Consider the following 21,582-nt stretch of genomic DNA (forward strand, 5'->3'; position numbering starts at 1 on the left):
TTCATGTTGGAAACGAAAAAAAAATTGAAATAATAAAAAATTCCATAGGGTAACATTAGACTTTACGTCTCCAAGGTATCTTTCTTCCCTTTCTAAATTTCGCATCTCCACCAACACTGTTTTACTAATTTAGGAGATCCCCCTAACCTATTTTCAAATACTATACTAGCGGTTTCACAAGAATGAAGAAACACATTAGAAAGTACTTTTTTAATAGCAAGCAAGCAGAATGAGTTTTTTTAAATCAAATGAAGAAATAGCAAATGAAAAAGAAAATTTGAATTAAATAATAAATTCTTAAAGCGATTGTTTAATGTAACTACTGAGGTAGTTATAAACCGACATATCCTCATAACTAAGAGGACTGCGAAATCCTGGGATATCACAAACTTCACTAACTGCAAAGTGTTAACAAGAACAACAGTCTGATTATATAGTACTTGAAGCCCAATACTAAGAGTAGAATCTCCTGTACCTTTAGTCATTTGACTATTATATCTATGTAAGCTATTATATCTATTAGTTCAAGTAGGTAACTGTGTCAGCATGTGTAAGCTGCAATTATATCTATTATACAGTATATTCCTTTATGCAAATATGAAAAAAAAACCTTCTTGAGAAATAATTTTGTCAGCGGTCCTTATTTTTATGTCGAAAATCACTTTATTTGCTGACACATTTGACATAAAGGAGCCAGGTGAGATGAATCCTTTTATGTGGCATAATAGAGTTAGACTGGAAGACAACCCTCCAGTCAGGAAAGAATTGCTGCAATGTGGGGTTAAGATGATCACTCTGTACCATTAAGTTGTGATCAGACTCAACTCTGCATACTGAACCAATGATTTCACCCAATCCATGCCAGGAACATGTGCTCTACAACACTACAGAACAACACAAACGCTTCACTGTTGAAACTGCTCAGCACTCAGGGCTCTAGTGTTCTTTAGGTTGGTGCCACATGTCTACTTGTCTATTTTCCAAGAACATGGCGAAAAATGATTCATCTCAGCATATCACGTTTTTCCAATTTTGGTACTCCATTGTCTGGGCTCTTTGCAGACCTGGACTCACAAATGTGCATTGCCAGGTGACGAGTGGTTTATGCACCGTAACCCGACTATGGTATCTCAGTGTGGAGTTCTTGGTGGACCAATTGTAGTTAAATTGGTCTACAATCATGCCCCAGGTTGAAATTTTCAGTCAATTGATCTGCAGATGTCACCTAGTTTTGCCTGGCACTTCGATTTAATTCACTAGGCATCACAACATCCTGGACATCCTGGAGTATGAGCTTCTTCCCACTGTTGCCTTTTGTTGATGATACCCATTCATACTCCAACAATCACTTTTCTTTCAAAGTCACTGAGGTGTTCTCTTGCAGTCATTATTATAGACAACCTATGCCAGTTGTTTCCATTTTGTGTCCATGACCAGAACATCATTAACAATTACTGACTGACAACAGGGGCAGAAGAAACGGACCGTACTCGTACAAAGTATCACACTGTCTCTAGGTTTCATTAGAAATAGGAATGTGTATAAAGTAGTTTTTGTGGTGATAATTAAAAACATCTTGCACTTTTTTTTACTACTCACTTTTTAAAATGTATTCAACTAGGAACACGTCACTAGTGTTTTAAGTTTTGGTGTAGAAAAATAAAATAGATACATGTTTGTAAAAAATATAGAGGTATGTTTGTAAGATGAGGTGTGGAATTAAATTGTAGTTACATAACAAGAGATCAATTTAATAAAGAGTCTGTAACTTTCTAATATGAGGTGCAGCTGCTCAAAACACACACAAAACTCACACACTGTCCAAAGATACTGATGTGCAGGCACTTGTATCGCACACACATACGAGAAACATACAAGACTTAATTTTGCAGTAAAATAAAATGCAATACAAAGGCAACTTTTTCAAAATGTTTTAATCTGAAGTCTGAATACTGCAAAGAGAGACAGAAGGAGAAAAGACAAAGGGAATTATATTCAAAGGCACACAGTGAAACAGTGACTGAAACCATAGAGCAAGACCAAAAGACTGAAGCAATATTTGCCATTCACATCTATGACACATATAAAATGAAGATAATAACCAGCTTCTTCTTAAACATTAACATCACCTTTCTCACACATCGTTGCTTGTCACGTACCATATGAACATGCGTTTATGAAACAATGGTGGAGGATTCAGAGATCAAATAAGAATACTGCAGAATTTACAGAAGAATCAGCTTTGTCTTGTGGCAATCAACAATGACACAAAGTCCCAAAGAGGAATTTTTGTGTACTTACACTTACAGCATTAAACATTTAATTAATTCCTGCCAATACTCTAAGAACCTGAAATCCCCTTTTCCACAGTGCAGAAAAACAAAGTTTGTGTGGTACACCTTCTGTGATGCAGATTATCATTAATTACAATGGAGGCTCCATATATCTCTGCAAATTTAACATAGGTTGTTACTGCTGGTTTCTAATTAGGAGCTTTTAATGACTGAGTAACATTCACTGGCTTGTTCCACAGCAGGATAATGTCTTGTCAAGAGCCAGTATAGTCAGCTCATAGGAGTTCATATGCGTAGGGAAGAATTTATTTAGAAGATACCAAAAACACATTGATATCCCCAAGCTGAAAGTATCATAGTAATTGGAATGCAGAGCTGTCCTCCACTTTATACCTGGTTACGGTCGTCAGTCTTGCACTTTAGGCAGAGGAATGCTATTTTGGATCTCCAAGTGAAAAGGCAGAAGGGATGTAGTTACATGTTTCAAAAATAAACATCAGAAAATGAGACCCCAATTTAAATTTTTGTTTTCTACACTAGGTTCTTCCATTTTATTAAGAAAATGCATTTGAAAGACATCAACATTTCAGATGGATTTTAACTGAATAATAATCATAATATAAAAACAAAACTCTACACCCATTGTGACATTCAAACCAGGAAATATTATGCACACTGGTTGGGCTGACAGGTGAAATGATAACTTTAGTGTTCAATGAGACAAAGAAGACTTGTAAATATGGCTGGTAAATAGAAGCTGGATTCAAATTTAAAAAAGCTTATAAAAACATAAGAGGGTGATTAACAACTGCTATTCCAATTGTAGTAGCAGCTACAGCCATCACAAATTCATCAGTTTTTCAAAACTTATTTATATCAATTATGTATTCTTTTCGCTTTACAACCTCTTAGAGTCTCTACATGGGACTTTTCTTTCCAAATACAGTTCAAATAATTTGGAGAATCATCATTAATTCACATATATTTGACAGAAAATCAATTATTTTTGCACATATTTTTTCAAAAATCACTTTTAAAAACAAAGCAAATGCAATTATTTTGTATACATTTATTGCATTGAAAATCTGCAGTAAATGTTTTCAAATAGGACACAAGACGAATAGTAATATGTACTTTTTTAAGCAACATGCTTTGGTTTGCATGTGAACAAGCTTAATAGTATAATCTGTATTGGGGAACATTATAAAGAGACACCTCAATTTAGCCGGTGAATCCCACTGAAATTCCATAACATATTTGGACACTTTTAAAATTGCCCTGAACCTTGCTGCAATGTTTTTCAGTATACAATGCTAAAATCTTTGAAGAGGACTTAAACTCTCTCGTATGTGAAAGGAAGGCTCTCCGCATCCTAATTCTCTTTACAAAGCCCTGGACTGTTCTGGCTTTACATGTACATGATTAAATATGTACACGTACATATACATATAGTACCTGTACTGTACATGATTTAGTAGTAACAGTACTGTAGGCTACTTCTTTTATACAGTATCTTGGCCACATTATGTAAAAATGAGGAAGATCTTATTTTATCACTAAGACCACTACTGATTTCACTCTTGAAAATCTTCCAGAAGTGTCTGATTCTTTGTATAATCCATTTTCCCACAGTTCTTAGGAAAACACATTGGCATACATCCTTTAATATTTAGTAATTTACTGTAGGTGCAGTTCAGAAGTGTTAAAATGATATTTAGAGAGGAGTTCACTTTTAAAACCAACTCGTTCTTTCAGTACAATATATGCAGCTTAGGTTTCTTTTGAAGTAAATCCCCAAGAGGACATCTCTTAGGAATGTAGTTGTGCTACATCATTCTAAATACATCTTCTGGTAAAGCAGAACCACAAAGAAGAAAATGTTAATTATGGGAGATAGAGCACCTCCAGAATAAGTGGCTAAGGGATGCATACGTTCATGTCTTTTAAAGGGTAGCCCAGTAAAGGAATAACCCCTTTTCAGTGTTCCATAAAGTCAGCACCACATTCTCAATTGCATGCAAAATCCTCTTTTATTTGTAAAGGACTTCCTGGCTTCACATTAGCAATAGCAAATAGGTATGTATCCTAAACATATAACGTTTAGTAGTGCATAAAGCCACACACCGAGAAGGTGACACTTTAAAATCCAAGTTCTGCATAACTTTATGAAGGTGTGATAAAGTTTTGCTGCAAATGACATACCTCTTTTTAAACACATATATTAAGAACAAAAATGTAATAGAATATTAACTGTATTTTTTTGTGGAACAATTGTAGTTTTTTTGTACGCTATGGCACTGAGTTGTTTTGTTAATAGGATTTTTTTTTTGAAACCTGAAAATCATGAATTTGTCTGCGCAACTCTGGAAGTCCAGACTGTACAGTACATTCTTGCTTCAAAAGCAAACTCCAATAGTTCTTGAACTTAGCCTCAGAGGCAATTCACTGATATAATAAATATATTCAATGCTGAAAAAAACCAATATGGCATTTTTGTAGATTTTTCTAGTACCACACATAAATGTAACTTGTGTATACATTGACAGATAATTCTACTTGTTCAGATTAATAATTATGTACCCTTGATTTATTTTACCCGATTTACCTTCAGTACCTTCTAAGAATAAACCATGTGACTCTTTAATACCTCAATACAGTAATGAAAAACAGTAAAATGAACTGACATATCATGGCATTACAGTATATACTGTTTAGTCTAGTAAATACTGATTGGTTATTTCCTTTAGATTGCTCTGACCTATCTGTGCCATTGTCTTCATCCTGGTCACTGAAATATCAGCCATGTAAGAAAGCATGCTTTTTGGTAACTGAAAATTATTAGAACTCTGTACTATTAAAATTGCATTTCAAAAGCAATGTTAGGGGACTACCAGGGACATACAATTGATTAATGAGAATTATATACAGCTCGTCTATAAAAACTATACCTTATGCAAAGCAAGGAAGAACAACAAAAAACCTCCTAGACATTTCTAAGTGAAATAAAACTGCACACACAGGTAGCCCCCTTGAGAGGTTTTGAAGATTCAAGACAAATTAGTGGCCAAGTTATTATGTGGGTTTAAAAAAATCTTTTGGGCAACTATCTTATTTGACACATGGAAAGGTTAAATACCACGACATACTGATCCACCAAAGAAATTCATGTTGCGCGAAATGCAAAACACTCTTCAATTAAATATCTTTCAGGTTCAATAAGCCAAGTCTTTGAATCCAGTACCACTTTAACTGCCTCAAGTCAGAAGACAAGCTGTGAGAGATGACTGGAGTTCCTTTGCCAGGCAGCTAAGGGTGGGCAACCACGCTGGCAGCAGAGACTGCGTATTCTGATGCAGTATGTCTGGCTTATGACTGGCATACCCACAACAATGTCAGCTGTGTCAAGGCAGTCTCATTTTCTTTCAAAAGATCCTCTTGTTCTGACAAAGGTCTGTTTTGTATTTGAGAAAACAAAATCAGCTAATCATAATCACAGATGCTTGTGGATTATCTAAATATACTTAAACGCATGGTTATGAGGAATTCGGTTTAAAATCCAGGCAATGCAGATGATTCTTTAGTAAATATTGTTCTTTTTTAAAAAAAAAAGAAATAAAAAAAATTAAAACAGCAAGGTACTTCCCACACTCCCATAACGACATCAGTTCACTATCAAGGATTCTCTTTCATCAGAAAAAAGAATTAGCTGGGAAGAATAATTCTAACAATGATAAATGAAAACCTGAATAATTCCTTTCTTCTTTCGCGACAGGTATAGTACATTCTGTAATGACAGTATGTTGTTTTCACAAGGTATAGGGAAGAACCCCACGTTCCGGGTTTTTCTTTGTGCTGTGAGGTTTTGAAGCCTATCCCGGATTGGGGGAAACCTGCAGAATGGAAGAGACCTCAGGATTTATTTTCATCGTACAGGTCCAAAGAAGTCTGGATATCCGGAAGCTCAATTTCACACACCACATTCCGAGGAGACAATGAGTTTCGGTTGAAGAAATGACCACCTGAAGCGAGAGAAAAAGAAAAAGATAAATACTCACATATACATATATCAAGGGAATGAAAGAATTAGCACTTGCTGTTTTATAACAGAGAACAGAAGAGAAAAAACAGAAGAGAAGTTGCATACAACTGTTTCATGCTAATAATTAAATAATAAATATGCATTTAATACATTGAGGAAAGGATTCTTTGTTATACCAGTTGAAGCACAGTAGGTTAATTCTGAATTATAAATTTTGTGGCATTATTATGTGAAGATAACACTAAAATATACAGAACCTTCCTCATAATTCACAAGCAGTGTTCGTGTTAAGTGAAACCTTAGTCATGGATGTGGTTCTTGCAGCTTAACTAATTGGTCACAGAGAAACGTTTTAAGAAGGAAATAACTAAAGTTCTCTTAAGTTGAGAGGAGGCATGTAAACAGTGCAGTCATGTGGTATTTTCAGAAGCCAGGATTTACAGCAATGCCCTGCACATGACGAGCTTGAGGTTCAGTGTTTACTGTAGGTAATTCATTTTTCCATTCTTTTATTCTGTAACCTACTACTCATATTCTGTCATATTATTTTAACATATGGACAAAAGGCAGGAACTGAAATATAGTGTAACTACAATGAGGAAACTGTAGTATAGCACTACTGTACTGAATTATAGTTTTATAGCATGCGCAGAAGAGCGCCATCTACTGGTACACAAACACAAACGCATCTTGTTTGAAAGAGTTTATTGCACACTTCAAGAAATCACCCACTTTCTTGAACTTCTTACTTTATGCTAATAAAAACTAATCCCTGTAGTGGTAAAAGGATGACTCTCAAGATGAAAATATAATTCCTTTAATACTGCAGCTGTTTCAAAGACAGCTCCACTGGCCTTCACTCCCCAGAGGTCTGCAACTAGAGAGATTACTGACCAGAAAAACTGTCTTCAAACCTAAACATTTTATAATGCGAGATGAGATTGCGACAGAATGCAAGCTTATATATAAGTAAAATTACCTTTCTCAGGGTATACAAGAAGATGAGGCACATATTCTGTAATTTTCCAGCTTCTCTGACTAATATTGTGACACCCAAGAACACATGCCCTGTCACCTGCTTCTTACAGTTTTACTTTATTCTTTTTCACACAAGTCATTAATTTGTGCCAAACACTCCCTTTCCTTCCTGAAACCCTTCAATTTCATATACAACTTCAATCAAATATCTGTGTAATAATTCATGTTTTTCTGTTTTAATGTAGAGAATGGACACTGTAATATAATAATAAAGCAGACCCCAAATGAGATGTTTAATTTGAAAAATACACAAACTGGTACTAAGAAAAACCTTTTGTCCAAAGAGAGTGGAGACTTATAATAAAACAAGGAATCCCGGTTGAGGTTTTAAAAATATTTAATATTTAAAAGCATTATTTTTCACTAAAAAACTACCCTCTTTACAAAAGTGTTATAAAAACATATGGTTGAACTAGAACTAAACAGTGGAGCTTGATTGCAGAAACTTCATCCAAAAGATGATTCTTCAATACCACTCGACACTGTAAAAGATAAGAGAGAACCAAGTCTTACAAAAAGAACAGACTTCTACTGATTTACATTAGATTATCCCAGTTCTTTCAGGTGTTTATAGAAAGGAGACATAATGGAAGCATGAATATGAGAACTATGCAAATTACATACTGCATTTAACACGTATCCATCCCTAGCAAAACAAAGATTTTTTTATTTTCTCCTGAATGTGTGTCATCTCACCAATTAGAGGAAGGAATGCTATTGTAGAACTTTCAGAGCTCTTGCAGAGGTTCTGTATCAATCCCCCAATAACATCTGACCAAGTTGCACTTTAGTGTTTTTGCACAGTCACAGCAGAATAAGGCACATCTATGTAAGACAGTTGCCTTTTTGCGAATTTCAGCATTTTGGAGGTCTGCATAGAAAAGTGCTGACCAGAACCTGACATCCTTCAAAACAACATATATATATACACAGTATATATAAAATGGTCCCATGAATATAAGTAAAATAGTCCTTAGAGTAAAAGGATATTTAATCAAGGTAGTCTGATGTGGTGGAAATGGAAACAAATTAAACAGTATTGATGAAATAGATGTTTGGATTCTCCACTTCTCTCCCAAGAGCATTTTACTCCTGTCTACAGCTCGGATAAATAATCCCTGCTGGACAATACAGCTGGGTGATTCCTTTGACTCAAGAGAAGTCACTGACCAGCCTTGCTTCCTTTTAAACAAGACATGTCCTGTCAGTTATCACACACAGTTGAATGAGGGGGTAGGAGGAATGCAAACCCTGTATGCCAAAGTGGTTATACTTCCTATTTCAAAGACCCAGAGATCCCCCCAGATTATCTGTCCTCATGCTATTAGGAAATGCTACTATGCTTTGTCCAGAGATTTGACTATGAAAAGGAAAAATGAAGTGCAAAAGCAAATGTCTTTAAATTAAGCCTGAATATTAGTGTTCGGACTAATGCTTTGAAGTATGTACATCAGTACATAATTTTAACACATTATATCTTCTGTAGTCTTTAATGCTGAAAGAATTTAAAGTTCTAATATTTAATGATGTCGATATTTAACCATTATTGTGTTTTACAGTTTGTTATTTAAAATGAGTTTTTAACACTTTCTCCTTTAACAATTTCCTAAAGATACTGTGACTCTTTAGTCTTTATTACATATCTATTATTAGAGTATATTATGCAAGTGATATATAGCTCTGTTACTTGAAAAGAAGCTCTTGGTTGGCATCCTAATTAAGCAGCCACTCTTGGATGAGATCCACAGGGGCTCTTTGTGAACTGTCAATGCACAGAACCTTATCAAAGTCAGGCTGAGATTGATTGAGCTTAATTTGTCCAACAAGGTTAATTACGTCCTCTGTACCAGATAATGTCCTTCCATGTCACTGTATCACCAAGTACTCTTTTCTTTACTCAGAGCAATTTATGTATTTTTTTATGAAATCCAAATTCTACCTTGTTTTATAAGCCATGGTGAATGATTGTGGTTTCATCTCCACAAACAGTGTGCCATTCAAACCAATCATTCCAGTTAATGTAATTTATTAAAAACCAAACAAAATATCCAAGGCTGCAACTGAGAACAATTGCAGGCTGCACACTCTCTTGCAGGGAGGTTTAGGGATGATTATAATTAATTTGCAAGTCACATCAGTCTATTTCCAACCAACAGCAGAAATTATATAAAAATAAATCACAATATGTATAAACATAATTTAATGTGGAACAACAAAAGAAGAGGAAAATACAGACAACAGAAATTAGACCTACCATCACAAGGTGCTTATAAGCTATTAAGTCCCAGAAAACAAGGTTTTCTCACTGTAAGTACTTTAATGAAATTATGTGCGGCAATATCCTTCCCTAACAAGTATAAAGAATAATTTTCTTCTCCTTGTTAGTTTCCAGTCACTATATAACCTTAGTATTGTACATCCAAGGACTTAAACCAAAGATATACAATACATGAGTTTACTTATTTTGGCCACTGAAGTGTCATTCATACTTCAACCATCTATCCACCCAATTTCTAATTACTTCTTACAATTCAGGGTTGTGGGGAACCTGGCTCCTATCCCAGCAAGCAATGGGTACAGGGCAGGATACACTCTAGAGGGGATGCCAGTCCATTGCAGGGAACACACAAAGACAAACACAGACATTCACACGCTCACACCTATGGCCAATCTTCCCAGAAGCCAAATAAAGTACCAATATGTTTTTGGACTGTGAGAAGAAACCGGAGTAACTGGAGGAAAACCACACAAACATGGGGAGAACACACAAAATGGGCAAACAGCACCCCGGGTCTGGAACTGAACCCAGGGCCCCAGCACTGCGAGGCAGCAATGCTAACCACTGTGTACCATGCTGCCCAAACTATCGCTCCTACTCCTGATTATAAATAAAGGATTAGAGATCATGCTTTCAGGCATGGTGTAATGGTGTAAGAAGATTGTTAACAAAGTGGCTTAGTTTCATACCAAGATTAAAATGAAACTGAAAAATGTATTATATATTAGTTTAAATTAATAATTTATTAAATCTAGTTTAATAAGGATGCCCAGTTCCACCTTAACTCATGGAGTTTCTGGTTTGGTTTCTGAGGAAGCAGATTCACTTCTAGATGCACTTCACTCAGTAACCAATGAACACAAAAAAAACCCAAAGATACAACAAAAGCCATTGTCTTGCACTTTCATGGTTAGAAGAGTGAGAAAAGGGAGTGAGAGATGAAGGGTACTTACTCAGATGAAGACAAGCTAACGGTGGCCTTGACGATCATGTAGCAGAGGGTGAGAGCGCTGAGAAGGCCGAAGCTGGCGATAATAAACCATTCTTCTGTCAACAAAGGAAAGGGGAAATCACTGTGGAGGGGCAACTCTAGGTGAGGCCCTGGAAGTCCTGCGGCACAGTGAGCGAGTGTGGCATTCAAGCTCATTTCAAAACACATCGAGCAGAAGAGAGCTGGAAAAACGGACAAAAATGGAAGCACGTGGGGAAGAAAACGGAGAGACGCTGACAGAGTGCTGGTGAGTCTGGACAGTGGAACTGCCAGCCTTTTTCTCCACTGCCTGTTGGAAGAAGTGCATAAAAAAATGTTTTTCCGTCTTGTTTTTTTTGACACACTCCATTTCTAATGCAAAAGCTACTGTTTTAGAACATAATTCTGTAAATGAGTAAAACACAGCTTGTCTTTGCTAAGACTGTTTAGAGAAAGAATTCAGTTAGAACGCTTGCTTTTCCTTTAATTTTTCTTTAATGACAGTGAAAGGACAGCAGAGTGGAAAAGCCTGATGGGCAAATTCCATGAAGCAGATGGATTGCCTTAAGCCTTTTAGGGAAAAAAACTGCTGTATTATGACAGAAGGAATCTCTGACGTCTTACCAGCGTTTGCAATTAAGATCAATAAGCTTTCAGTCTAAAACCATACTCTTGGAAATCTGTGATGAGGTTTGAAGCACAAAAAACAGATTACATGGATTTTACAGTTCACGGTATCAGAAAAAGTGTAGATGACCTTAGACCTAAGTCTGTCTCATGCTACACTTTGAAGCTTGTTTCATATTCTTTCTCATCAAGTTAATCTCATGGCGTACTTATGTTTGAACAACAGGCAACCAGTATCACATCTTCTTTTAATAAAGGCATTGAAAAAGAGAGATCTTCTCATAACCTTATAGTATGATGATTTGTAATTTTTTTATGTTCATCCCCTACTATTTGAAACTGTCACAATGTACTGGGTTTGATCTCTGATGGAATCTGACAACTCTGTGTCCATGTCTTCTGACACCTCAATCCTCCCTCTGCAAAAACATCCTTGTTTTTTCTCCACCAAGAAAAAGTTTCATATCATGTGAAATTTAAAAGAATTATAATTTTGTTTGTGACAACCTGATCTTAAATCGGCTATGATGCAGGAAATATTCCTTGGGTGCATCAGGACCTCCTTCTATTTCCTCTCAGCTGACAGAACAAATGTGTTTATTTGCTTCCTTGGTGAGAGAAATGGTTCTCTTTTAGACATTAAGTGTTGGAGACCTTCACTGATTATCTGTTGGCTTGTTATTATTACCATTTGTACAGGTTGTTTACAGAAGTTAGTGAAAATGCTCGTGAGCTAATCTCTGAGAGCAGACATCAAATTCTCGTTAATTCCGAGACGGAAAAGATGTTCTCAAAGACCAAATTTCATTATGCCTATTGAAGTAATCAGATTGCCTTGCAGTGGGTTTTATTCTGCCAACACTGGCAGCATCCTCCAGATGAAAGAAGGTAAACAAATGACTGAGGGAGATATTCCGGACATTGTTTGCTACACATTGTGCTGTTTTTCCTTAGAGGGGCAAGGTTATGCCACAGTGTATCCGATGGTGAAAGTAGACATGCCAGTTTTGGTAATTCTCCATCATTTCCAGTGTGTAATGTACATATCCATATCACATAAATTTACTTACGTGTCCCGTAAACTGTTCTTATTATAGAGGACTGAATTAAAATATTTCTTCTTGCAATTAACTTTGAAACATACTAATCTGGTATACTAACACTGCAATGTGAAGCGAAACAAAAATAAATTTACTGTAGTTTTATTAGTGCACAACAACAGTGCAAAGCTCTACATCCATGTCTATGCTGTGTGGAATTTTATCAATAAATTGTGACATTAAATAAAAAAAAACAATTTGGGCATGTGCAAAATTCAAGTTCACAACAAATCTACCATATTAATAGTACTTCTGTTGTTGCCAAGAAAACCAGTATGTCCCATAAGTCTGTGGACACTTTTTTATCTATTATATTTTTAAGGTTATCTCAACTTTCTATTTCACAAAATGTGAAAAAAAAATAACCATTGCTTCTTTAACAAAAGGCCCCAAACTACTGTATTAGCTACTTGTAAAAACTCAAAATGTCTTCTACACAGATACAACTATGGAGATAGGATCTTTAATAAGCCAGATGCAATGTGAAGGATGTTTCTATCTTCTGAATTATCTGCAAAATCTCACCACCAGAAGATCAATAATTTTAACAGCCAGTTCTTCTAAGTGAAAACTCTCTCAAAGAGACTCTATATTCTGAAAAAGCAGTTTAAAAAGCTTATTTTCTTACATTGCTCAAACTCTTCAGAAACACAACTCTGTATTGCATGGCTTAAGCCTTTTTGGATTTCTGGTTTTAGGAAACATAGTAGTCTAATCTTTGATTGCAGATGATGTGCCCTAGATTTAAATCTAATGTAAAAATAAACCCTACACTTTGCATGGTTTAAAAGATACAGAAAGGTCTGTAGAACATGCCTATCTATATAATTTCAGAGTTACCAGTAAATGCCAAAAATATGGCTCATAAAATATTAGGCTATAGGGGATAGAAAAGAACAAAAGGAAAGCAAATGCAAGCAAAACCACTGCAAGGTTAGTAAGCAGACATACCCAGGAGACACCGGATTTGACTCTGTGATAAGTAAAAGGCTTAGTGTGGTCAGGTTATTATAGCAGGCAAAAGCAAAGAATTTATTTAAAAATTGAAAGGTTTGAAATTTTGACTGCTGGATGAATTGTTTTCCTTCTATACTAATATCACTTGTGATTTGCAGCTCTGACTGTGAAAGTCCTGGATATCACACATTGTACTGTATGTGAAAACCAACTCCCACCCACCACTTATATTTCCTAACTGTTTCTTCAAGCAAAGAAACTTTTATTTGCCCTCTTATTATAGAGAAAGCCTAATGTGAGCAGACCACAAACAATACACCGGTCAGTTAATCCTGAATAGCACTTGGACTTCCTCTTTTCAGCTAATAACTGAATAGCTAATAGTTGATAGCTGTTAGGCTGACATGCTTAGAAAGCCTCCATAAATCACTAGTGGAACCCACAGTTTGCATACAGAGATTGCCACGTGTGCTTTTGCAATTACTGGATAAGGAGACAATGCAGGTCTAAGAACAAAGGTAGCCGTTTTTTTTTCAGCACTTTTAGTTCCAGTTCACAGAATGTTCTTGAACCCACACTCTGCAATAATGCTTGTAAGACCTGTTGAAGCCACTGCGGGCTGTGCAGTGGTGATATCGCTGACATTAAATATTTAAAAGGTTCTGCTTATGAAGGCCTGAGAACATAAGAGAAATGACAGCAGGCCATTCGACCCATCTAGCTTGTTTGACAGCTGCAAGGAGAGTTTTTATGGTGAGGAAAAAAAAAATCTATAAAATCTGGCACTGAAGACCTGCAAATAAGTGTGTTATCTGAAAGTAAACAATGTAATCTGATTAATAGTAGAAGAAGGTTCACAGTGAATACAGCAATTCTAACAGTAAGCTTTAGTGGATGACAGTACTGTGTAAAAGTACTTTTCAGTTCTTAATAGCTTTATTGTGCAGAAGCTTATAAGAGTGCAGCTTTTCCAGCTTCACACATTCCAGGTGCAATCATGTATGGCAACTGCATGAGAAAACCTCTTACTAGTAACAGCAATGTTGATCTCTCCCGTGCGTGGCGTAAGTTCCCCCTCTGATGGGATTTGGGAGGTCCCAGAATGCCTCAGTGGTTCCAAGCTAATTGAGTTCTCATTGGATAGATCCCCCAAGGCTGATCTCTGATTGGCAGCCTGACCTCGACCTATTCTGTCCATATCAAAGGCCACATTGTCCACACAGGGCAGGTTTGGCTAAAAAACAAACAGGCAAACAAAACACGGTTAAGATGAGCAAAAAATGTTAATGCTTGATCCTAGTGCCCTTTGGTCTGAAAATCACTGAAAGCTACATTTCAGAAAAGCTTTGCCTGACAGAAAATTACACAGTGTTAAAAATACAATAAACACAAGTACTAAAGAGTACTAGAGTACTAAAACTCATACCTGACTATAATTACAAATTATCTTACTAGAACATTTCAACCAGCAAGAAAAAAAATAGCAAATACAATCAATGTTTCTGCCAGAAGGTGGCAGTAGCTTCTAGGTTTTCCTTTGTCACAAAGGCGAGTTGCATAACATCAAAGCTGGTATCAAGGGCTGTTTCATAGGACCTCCTGGCACATTCTTAAAGTCTAAGCAACAATATTTATTTACATTTTTATAGATTAATTTTTGATGAGTTATGAAAGAATTTGCAGACTGGATTTTACATTTCCCTGTCACCTCAGTCACATATCCTCCTTTATTTGCGCTTGGAAACACAAGTTTCCCACTGCTTACTTGATTGCAGTTGACTTATAACATTTTCTAAAACTGTTTTCTTGTATTATAGGAATAAAATGCATTTATCAAACAGCAATAAATATATGTTATTAATCCTTACTAAAAGAACTAGGGTTTCTGGCCTAACTACATACAATGCTGTTGTCTATTTATGTGAGCCACAATTTTAAATAAGGATTTTAAGGACAAAAGTGCTTGTGGAGAAAAGCTACTTAAAACCAAGGATAGTTACTGCTGCAGGGGGAGTGATTACAAATCATGTGGCCTATTATTCTACAGGTTAGTAGAAGAGTTTTAGAGACATCTATGTTTAAAGTTTAAAGTAGAACTCAAACAGTGAATAGCATTAGATTTATTTTATGGCAACAGAACACTCTGGAAACATTAGGCCTATGTGCTACACAACACTTCACATACACAGCTTACCATTATTCCTAGAGCTTTCAGGATATTAAGTTTGCACATAGGGCAGGTACAGTGCTCATTCAGCCAGGGGTCCACACATATTTTATGGAAGACATGCCTGAAAAAAAGAACAAAAGACAGTGAGCACGAACCAGTCAAGGCCCATCTCATAATAGCAGATTTTGCTTTTTATTCCACTGTGTCAAACCACTATCATCCACCCTGTGGATTATCTACAGAGTTCATTTTCACATTCTGGATCCACAGTGTACTACTATTGTTTTATTTCAGACGGACAATCACGAACAACATCTAGTTGAATTTTCTGTTGTAATGCAACTTAACATTTTAACATCCAGACATTTTAGTTTTTAAATTTAAAAAAGCTTTCAGAAAAAGTAAACCAATATGGAAATACATCATGTAGTGCACTGTAGAGGGATAACATAAAAACAACTGCAAACAAATTCTAGGGCAACGGTCATCAAAGACACGTTATGTGTCTGCATACAGCGAGGACAGTTTTTTTTTCTTTCCTTGATTTCATGTTTGTCAACTGATTGTTTTTGCAGGATTTTGTTGCACAGTAAGATTCTAGAATAAATAATGGTTTTACCCTAATCTGCTTTCATGTCAAATAACATTTTATAAAATAATTTTAAAAAAGCTACTTATTGTTACAGTTGTGGAACTGATTTTTGCAGTATGCAAATGAATTAATGTTAATTGGATATTGATAATCTACATTTTGAAAGATACATGCACTTGGCTGACTGATGTGACAGTATGCTAAGCCATAGTTTATTTTACGGTGTTTAAGCCCCTGTTCTAAACCTAAGAGCAAAGCAACCATTTTCAAGCATCTTCAGTAATGTTTAGTAATTTGTCTGAATCACATATATCCATATGTTCTTTTTTATTAACCATTTACAATGCAAAACAGGGTCACAGTATGGTAGCACATGTTTCTGAGCCCAGGAATTATTACCCACTGACCTACTCCAGTTAGCTCACTGTAATGGGACTGACAGTAGTCAGTGTCAGCCCCAGATGTATCTCTGGTACTCAGTGGTCCATAACTAGCTTACTCCTCTTACACTGACACACATAGTGAATCTGCGATGCGCTGTTACGTACGCAGTTCATGTTTAAATAATTCAGCACGGGCTGCTTGGAAAAATACAATCTTTGATTTCCTGTGCTGGGCACGCTTAGAAAACTCAAACTGACTTCTACCTCACAAGAGCATTAGTAGGTAACCTAATCTTATCTTGCAGGAACCCAGGGAGACACAGGGTTTCTGAGATATATAAGCCTGACTGTGCCTGTAAAACAAATTCTCCTTTAAACGTCACCTCTAGGCAAGCAGTCGTTACAGAGGGGTAACAAAAGAAGCAAGGGAAAAAGATGCAACTGCACACACAAATCTACACATTCCCTTGGCCCACAATGTAGGCATGACAGGGGATAAATGCCAAAAACACCCCAAAAACCAGTCTACCTCCTGGAGAAGTGCTGCCTCATTAGCATTGCAATCGCTAATATACACTACAGTAGTCACATGGTCAGCCTGTGACTGAATGCTTTTTAACCAGATTATCTTTAAATTGCTAAAAAGATTTTCCTTTACCAGAAAATATAAGTGTAAAGTGCAAAATACACTGACAACAGCAAACCTAAGAGCAAAACAACCTTTACACCAGTTGAAATTTAACTGATCAGTATAAGACGCATCTTCAGTAATGTTTAGTAATTTGTGTGAATCATATATGCATATGTTCTTTTTTATTAACCTTTTACAATGCAAAACAGGGTCACAGTATGGACTTTTACATTTTCTGTGCTGTAAAAAAATACCTCTTGGTTTTGTGACTTAGCAAACTGTGACTTATTGGAATATCCACCTGTAATACAGTATGTGAGTTTATGGGATGCTCCCACAGTTACGCTGTAATGAAGATAAGGTCAGGGTCATCCTGTAGATCTCTAAAATGGATATAGATCAGTCTTTCCGTGCTTCAACTTACATCACGAACACCAAAATTAAAACCAAAATTATTTTCTGCTTTGAGAAAACTAACAGGCCCACCTGGGATCTAAAATACATAGCATATCACCTAACATTTATGAAGTGAAAGGTATCAGAAAGTTACCCCAAAAAAGTTTCTTTTGTATTCTTGTTTTTGGAATTTCAAAACAGGAATATTTATGTTCCACAACTTGCACATTTCACAAATATAACATCTCTCCCAAAATAGTAGGGAACCACGTACAGTGATTTTGCAATACATTATAGACACAAGCAAGAAGCTGAAGGTCAGACCTATTATTTCCCCACCATGAGAACACACATTCTTAAATGAAGCTGATTTGCTTTCATAGAACGCAGGTAACAGCCTGTCAGGTGTATTTTAAATCTCTTCAGAATCATTCCAATTCTGAAACCAGGCCAAGGTTATGCGTCAGCTGTACCTTAATATACCAGAACAGCCAACATGCTAGTAATACATCATTGTCCTTAGGGAATGGACACCACCAGATCAGAAATGGGCCCCATCCATTAGCAGGGTCCTTCAAAAGCACAACTGCAGACTGGCACCATGCAGCTAGCTGAACATTTAAGTTTTAAAAACATATGAGATTAATGTGAACTCCTGCATGCCACAGATATATCACCTAAAGGCTTGGTAAACAAATGGGACTGTGGAGAGAAATGCTATATACAGTACCTTAATTCACAAGTAACAAACATTTCTGAAAGAAAAGATTTTGCAGAGTCCCTACATTTTTAAATTAAAAAATGTAAACCAAAAGAATAATATCTGATTTTTTTTTTTAAAAAGCAAGAATTGCTTTCTTTTTAATGAATGTGACAATGCCCCGACAATATTTTCCTGACACCAGACTAATAAAATAAATGGACCACATTACTACCAGAAAACAAGCTTGGCTTAATTCTTATTTATGTTATCTGATACCACATGGATGGTAGCGATATCCCTACATCTACAAAATGTCAATAGGCATAAAGCAACCCAATGCAATTAGACTATGATTACCCTGATTCTTCAACTAAAGCATTAGACCTGTACAAAACAGATTATAATACCATTAGGACAGCACTGACCTGTGTCTCAATATCCATTGCACATTTAACCAGCTTACCACCTGACACATTTGAAACTGTTCACTTTAAAATCCAAGCTAACAAGAATTTTGTAAAATCCAAAATCTTATGAATACACCTTGTAGCAAACCTAAACAAAGCCTGAAAATAAAAAGTTGGGTTATTAACAGCAGCAAGACAGATGACAAATGATTAAGACTAACAGCTGTTTTCTAAGCATATATGAAATTTTGTTATTACCTGCAACAAATGCATTTTTAAATGCATTTTTTAAAATAAAAATCATTATTACGGGATTATTTCCATTTCCGTAGTACTGTATATAGTTCAACTAATGCATTTCGCTTCTGTAACTTCTTCTGGGTTACAGATGACTGCACTAACACAGCTGGAAGTTTTAAAAATAACACAAAAGTGCTTTTCATTCATGACTGCACTTGTAGATTTAGACAGAAAGATATACTGTATATATAATCTTAGTCTGTATCATTGCAGTTTTTAACAGGAGGAATCTGATTAAAATAAGCCAAATCTTTAAAGGCACTGAGCAAAGTCAACCCAATGGACTTGCTCAGAATCAATAGTAAAAGATGAACCAGATGACATACATGGAAACCAAAGAGATGAGCACTTAAACCAGAGAAGGCACTTCTGACACAAAAGCTTGTGGGAGTCTGAAACATGCTACCCGGCCATGTTGTCAAAGCTGATACTCTGGCTTCCTTAAAGAAATGGCTGGATGAGATCTTTGGATCGGTTACCTACTAAAAACTAAACACTCTGCAGTATATCACATTTCAATAATGCTAATAGCTTTTCAATGATGTGTACAAAGATGACCAAAGAAAGGTATGCTGGTTGTTTTATAAAAAACTTTCATTGACAAACTGACAAAAGACGTGATAAACTCTCAAAGTGTATTTCTTAACAATAAGAAAAAGGTTTTGGTATCTCAGGTGTATGAATCTGATGGTCACAACTATTGTTATGCATCTCCAACTTAGCATATTTGCCATCTAGTTGAAGTTAGTAGAAAGAAATTGCAGTTTTCTGTTACCAGATTCCTATATTTTATTAAAAATGCAACAAGAAGCAGTTTTTTCCGCTTTTTGTGGAAAGAGCTCATAATGTAATGAAATCGTGCTGAATGATGTAGTGGTATAGCGAAAAAGCCTTGAGGCAACAATACTATGATTGCGAAATATGCACTGGAGACATTTTGAAAACAGCATTTATGCTATATTTGTCTCAGAGTACTGCTGTGGAGAGTGGGAGTTAACAGGTCTAGAGTACTGAATAAGGAATTCATTAGACAGCTGCCTTCATGTTTGACCTTGCTGGAGATAGATATCTGGAGCAGAGAACGGAGGCAATGGCTTGTTTTTATGTTATTAGGAAATTAGATTTTCTGTCCAGAAACTTACTTGCAAGGCAAAATGCGAACCACGTCATTCAGCTGGTAGCCTTCAATGCAGACTGCACAGTGATTAAAGTCTGGGTCTGTTTCCTGACAAAACAAAACAAATACAAACAGAAAAAAATGCTTAATACATATATTCCAATGTTAAAACACTCCTCATGTTTCCTGACATCAATACAACCTGATGGCCAACTCACTTTAAGTCCTTCGATCTATTACATTCTTAATACTAGCGATCTTTGACGCAAGACAGTAAAACAAAGAAAGAAATAGAAATAATGAATGTGATCCAGAAATTTAATAAAAACAATGCAATTCTTAGTTAAACTGGAATCTGATTATTGTCTGGTATCAGAGCAATGATCTAATAATATGGCATCCTGCGTAAGATGTTCTATTTTCCTTACTTGCTGGAATCTTCAAACAAATGATAGCAGCAATAACGATCTACAAAGACTATCACTTGCAAAATTACTGTAAATTACAAGATATTGAAGACATGGGAATTCTGAAAAAGTGGGTCAACAAAGATGCTTTCAACATACTGTATCATTGTAATCAGATTAAAAAGATACATATATCTGTGAAAGTCCAAGTTTGCCATGCTACACTAAGAAGCCCTAATAAGGGTGAAACAGCAGTGCATGGCTTCTAAATTTGCTAAATCTCAGTGCTACCCCAGTGTTGTCAAATAGCAAGAACTAATTAATATTCATTCCAATAATTCATACAGACCGCCTGCTCGTAAAATCAGCTATCCTTATTTAGGTTGGATAAAAACAAAAACAATAATTACAAAAAGGGCATATGGGTATGATGTAGATTAAATATATTAGATATTATTAAATAAAAATGTATCTCTTAAGGAGAGAATGCTCAAATTAAGGTTATGTCATAAATGGAGTACCACAGGGTCCTGTATTAGGATCACTCTTCTTCCAAATTTACATCAACGATTTATCTTCTGGCTTACCTAGCAAACTAGTGGATTTCCTCGATGATACCGAAACAAGAGGATTAGCAAACACTTCTGAAGCTGCAAAGTAAATTCTAAAGGGCTCTACTGAAATATGAGACTGGGAAAACAGCTGGCAGATGACATTACGTAGCAGTGGACACGTAATGCACGTAGGTAGCAAGACAAAATACAGATCTACTGAACTAGAAGAAGCTACTTGTGAAAAGAACGTAAATTTTCATGTTGACATTTCATTTTTGTCAGTTATCTACTAGCAACTACAGAGGCTGGATGGACTGAATAGCCTCCTCTCATTTGCAACTATTTCTTATATAGTTCAAGTAGGGAGCTGCATCAGCACGTGTAGGCTGCAAAGGAACAAGTAATAGGTTTATTCCATGCTGAAATTAGAAGTTTCGGCTGTGGAGCCTTCTTCGGGTGTGAGTCCTTTCTTCTCTTTTTAGCATGGAATAAACCTTTACTTGTTCCTTACTTCATACTGTATGTACACAAATACCCAGTAGCACTTTAACAAAAATGTTATTATACATATAGCTGCCATTCAATTAAAATATTATAGAACATTTAAATACAGTAGATC

The 21,582-nt window shown here is 35.9% G+C and overlaps 1 protein-coding gene across 6 annotated transcripts in view; it reads right to left on the bottom strand.

Annotated features, from left to right (window-relative positions):
• Positions 1-1,919: 1,919 nt before the first annotated feature.
• Positions 1,920-21,582, bottom strand: part of rnf130 (ring finger protein 130) — a 63,159-nt gene continuing 43,496 nt past the window's right edge. For 2 of the 6 annotated variants that reach the window (XM_088932187.1, XM_088932185.1), the window contains exons 6-10: positions 20,028-20,110; positions 15,498-15,594; positions 14,333-14,537; positions 10,603-10,696; positions 7,691-7,853 (exon numbers count right to left, since the gene is read on the bottom strand). In XM_088932187.1, the coding sequence (XP_088788313.1) occupies positions 7,838-7,853; positions 10,603-10,696; positions 14,333-14,537; positions 15,498-15,594; positions 20,028-20,110 (495 nt within the window). In that variant the 3' untranslated portion in view covers positions 7,691-7,837. Of the gene's footprint in view, positions 6,314-7,690; positions 7,854-10,602; positions 10,697-14,332; positions 14,538-15,497; positions 15,595-20,027; positions 20,111-21,582 lie in introns of those variants that run through there. The other 4 variants (XM_088932191.1, XM_088932190.1, XM_088932188.1 and 1 more) reach the window with 2 other exon arrangements.

This window comes from Atractosteus spatula, chromosome 14 (genome assembly GCF_055471065.1).
Source record: "Atractosteus spatula isolate fAtrSpa1 chromosome 14, fAtrSpa1.hap1, whole genome shotgun sequence".
In the NCBI taxonomy this organism is placed as follows: domain Eukaryota; kingdom Metazoa; phylum Chordata; class Actinopteri; order Semionotiformes; family Lepisosteidae; genus Atractosteus; species Atractosteus spatula.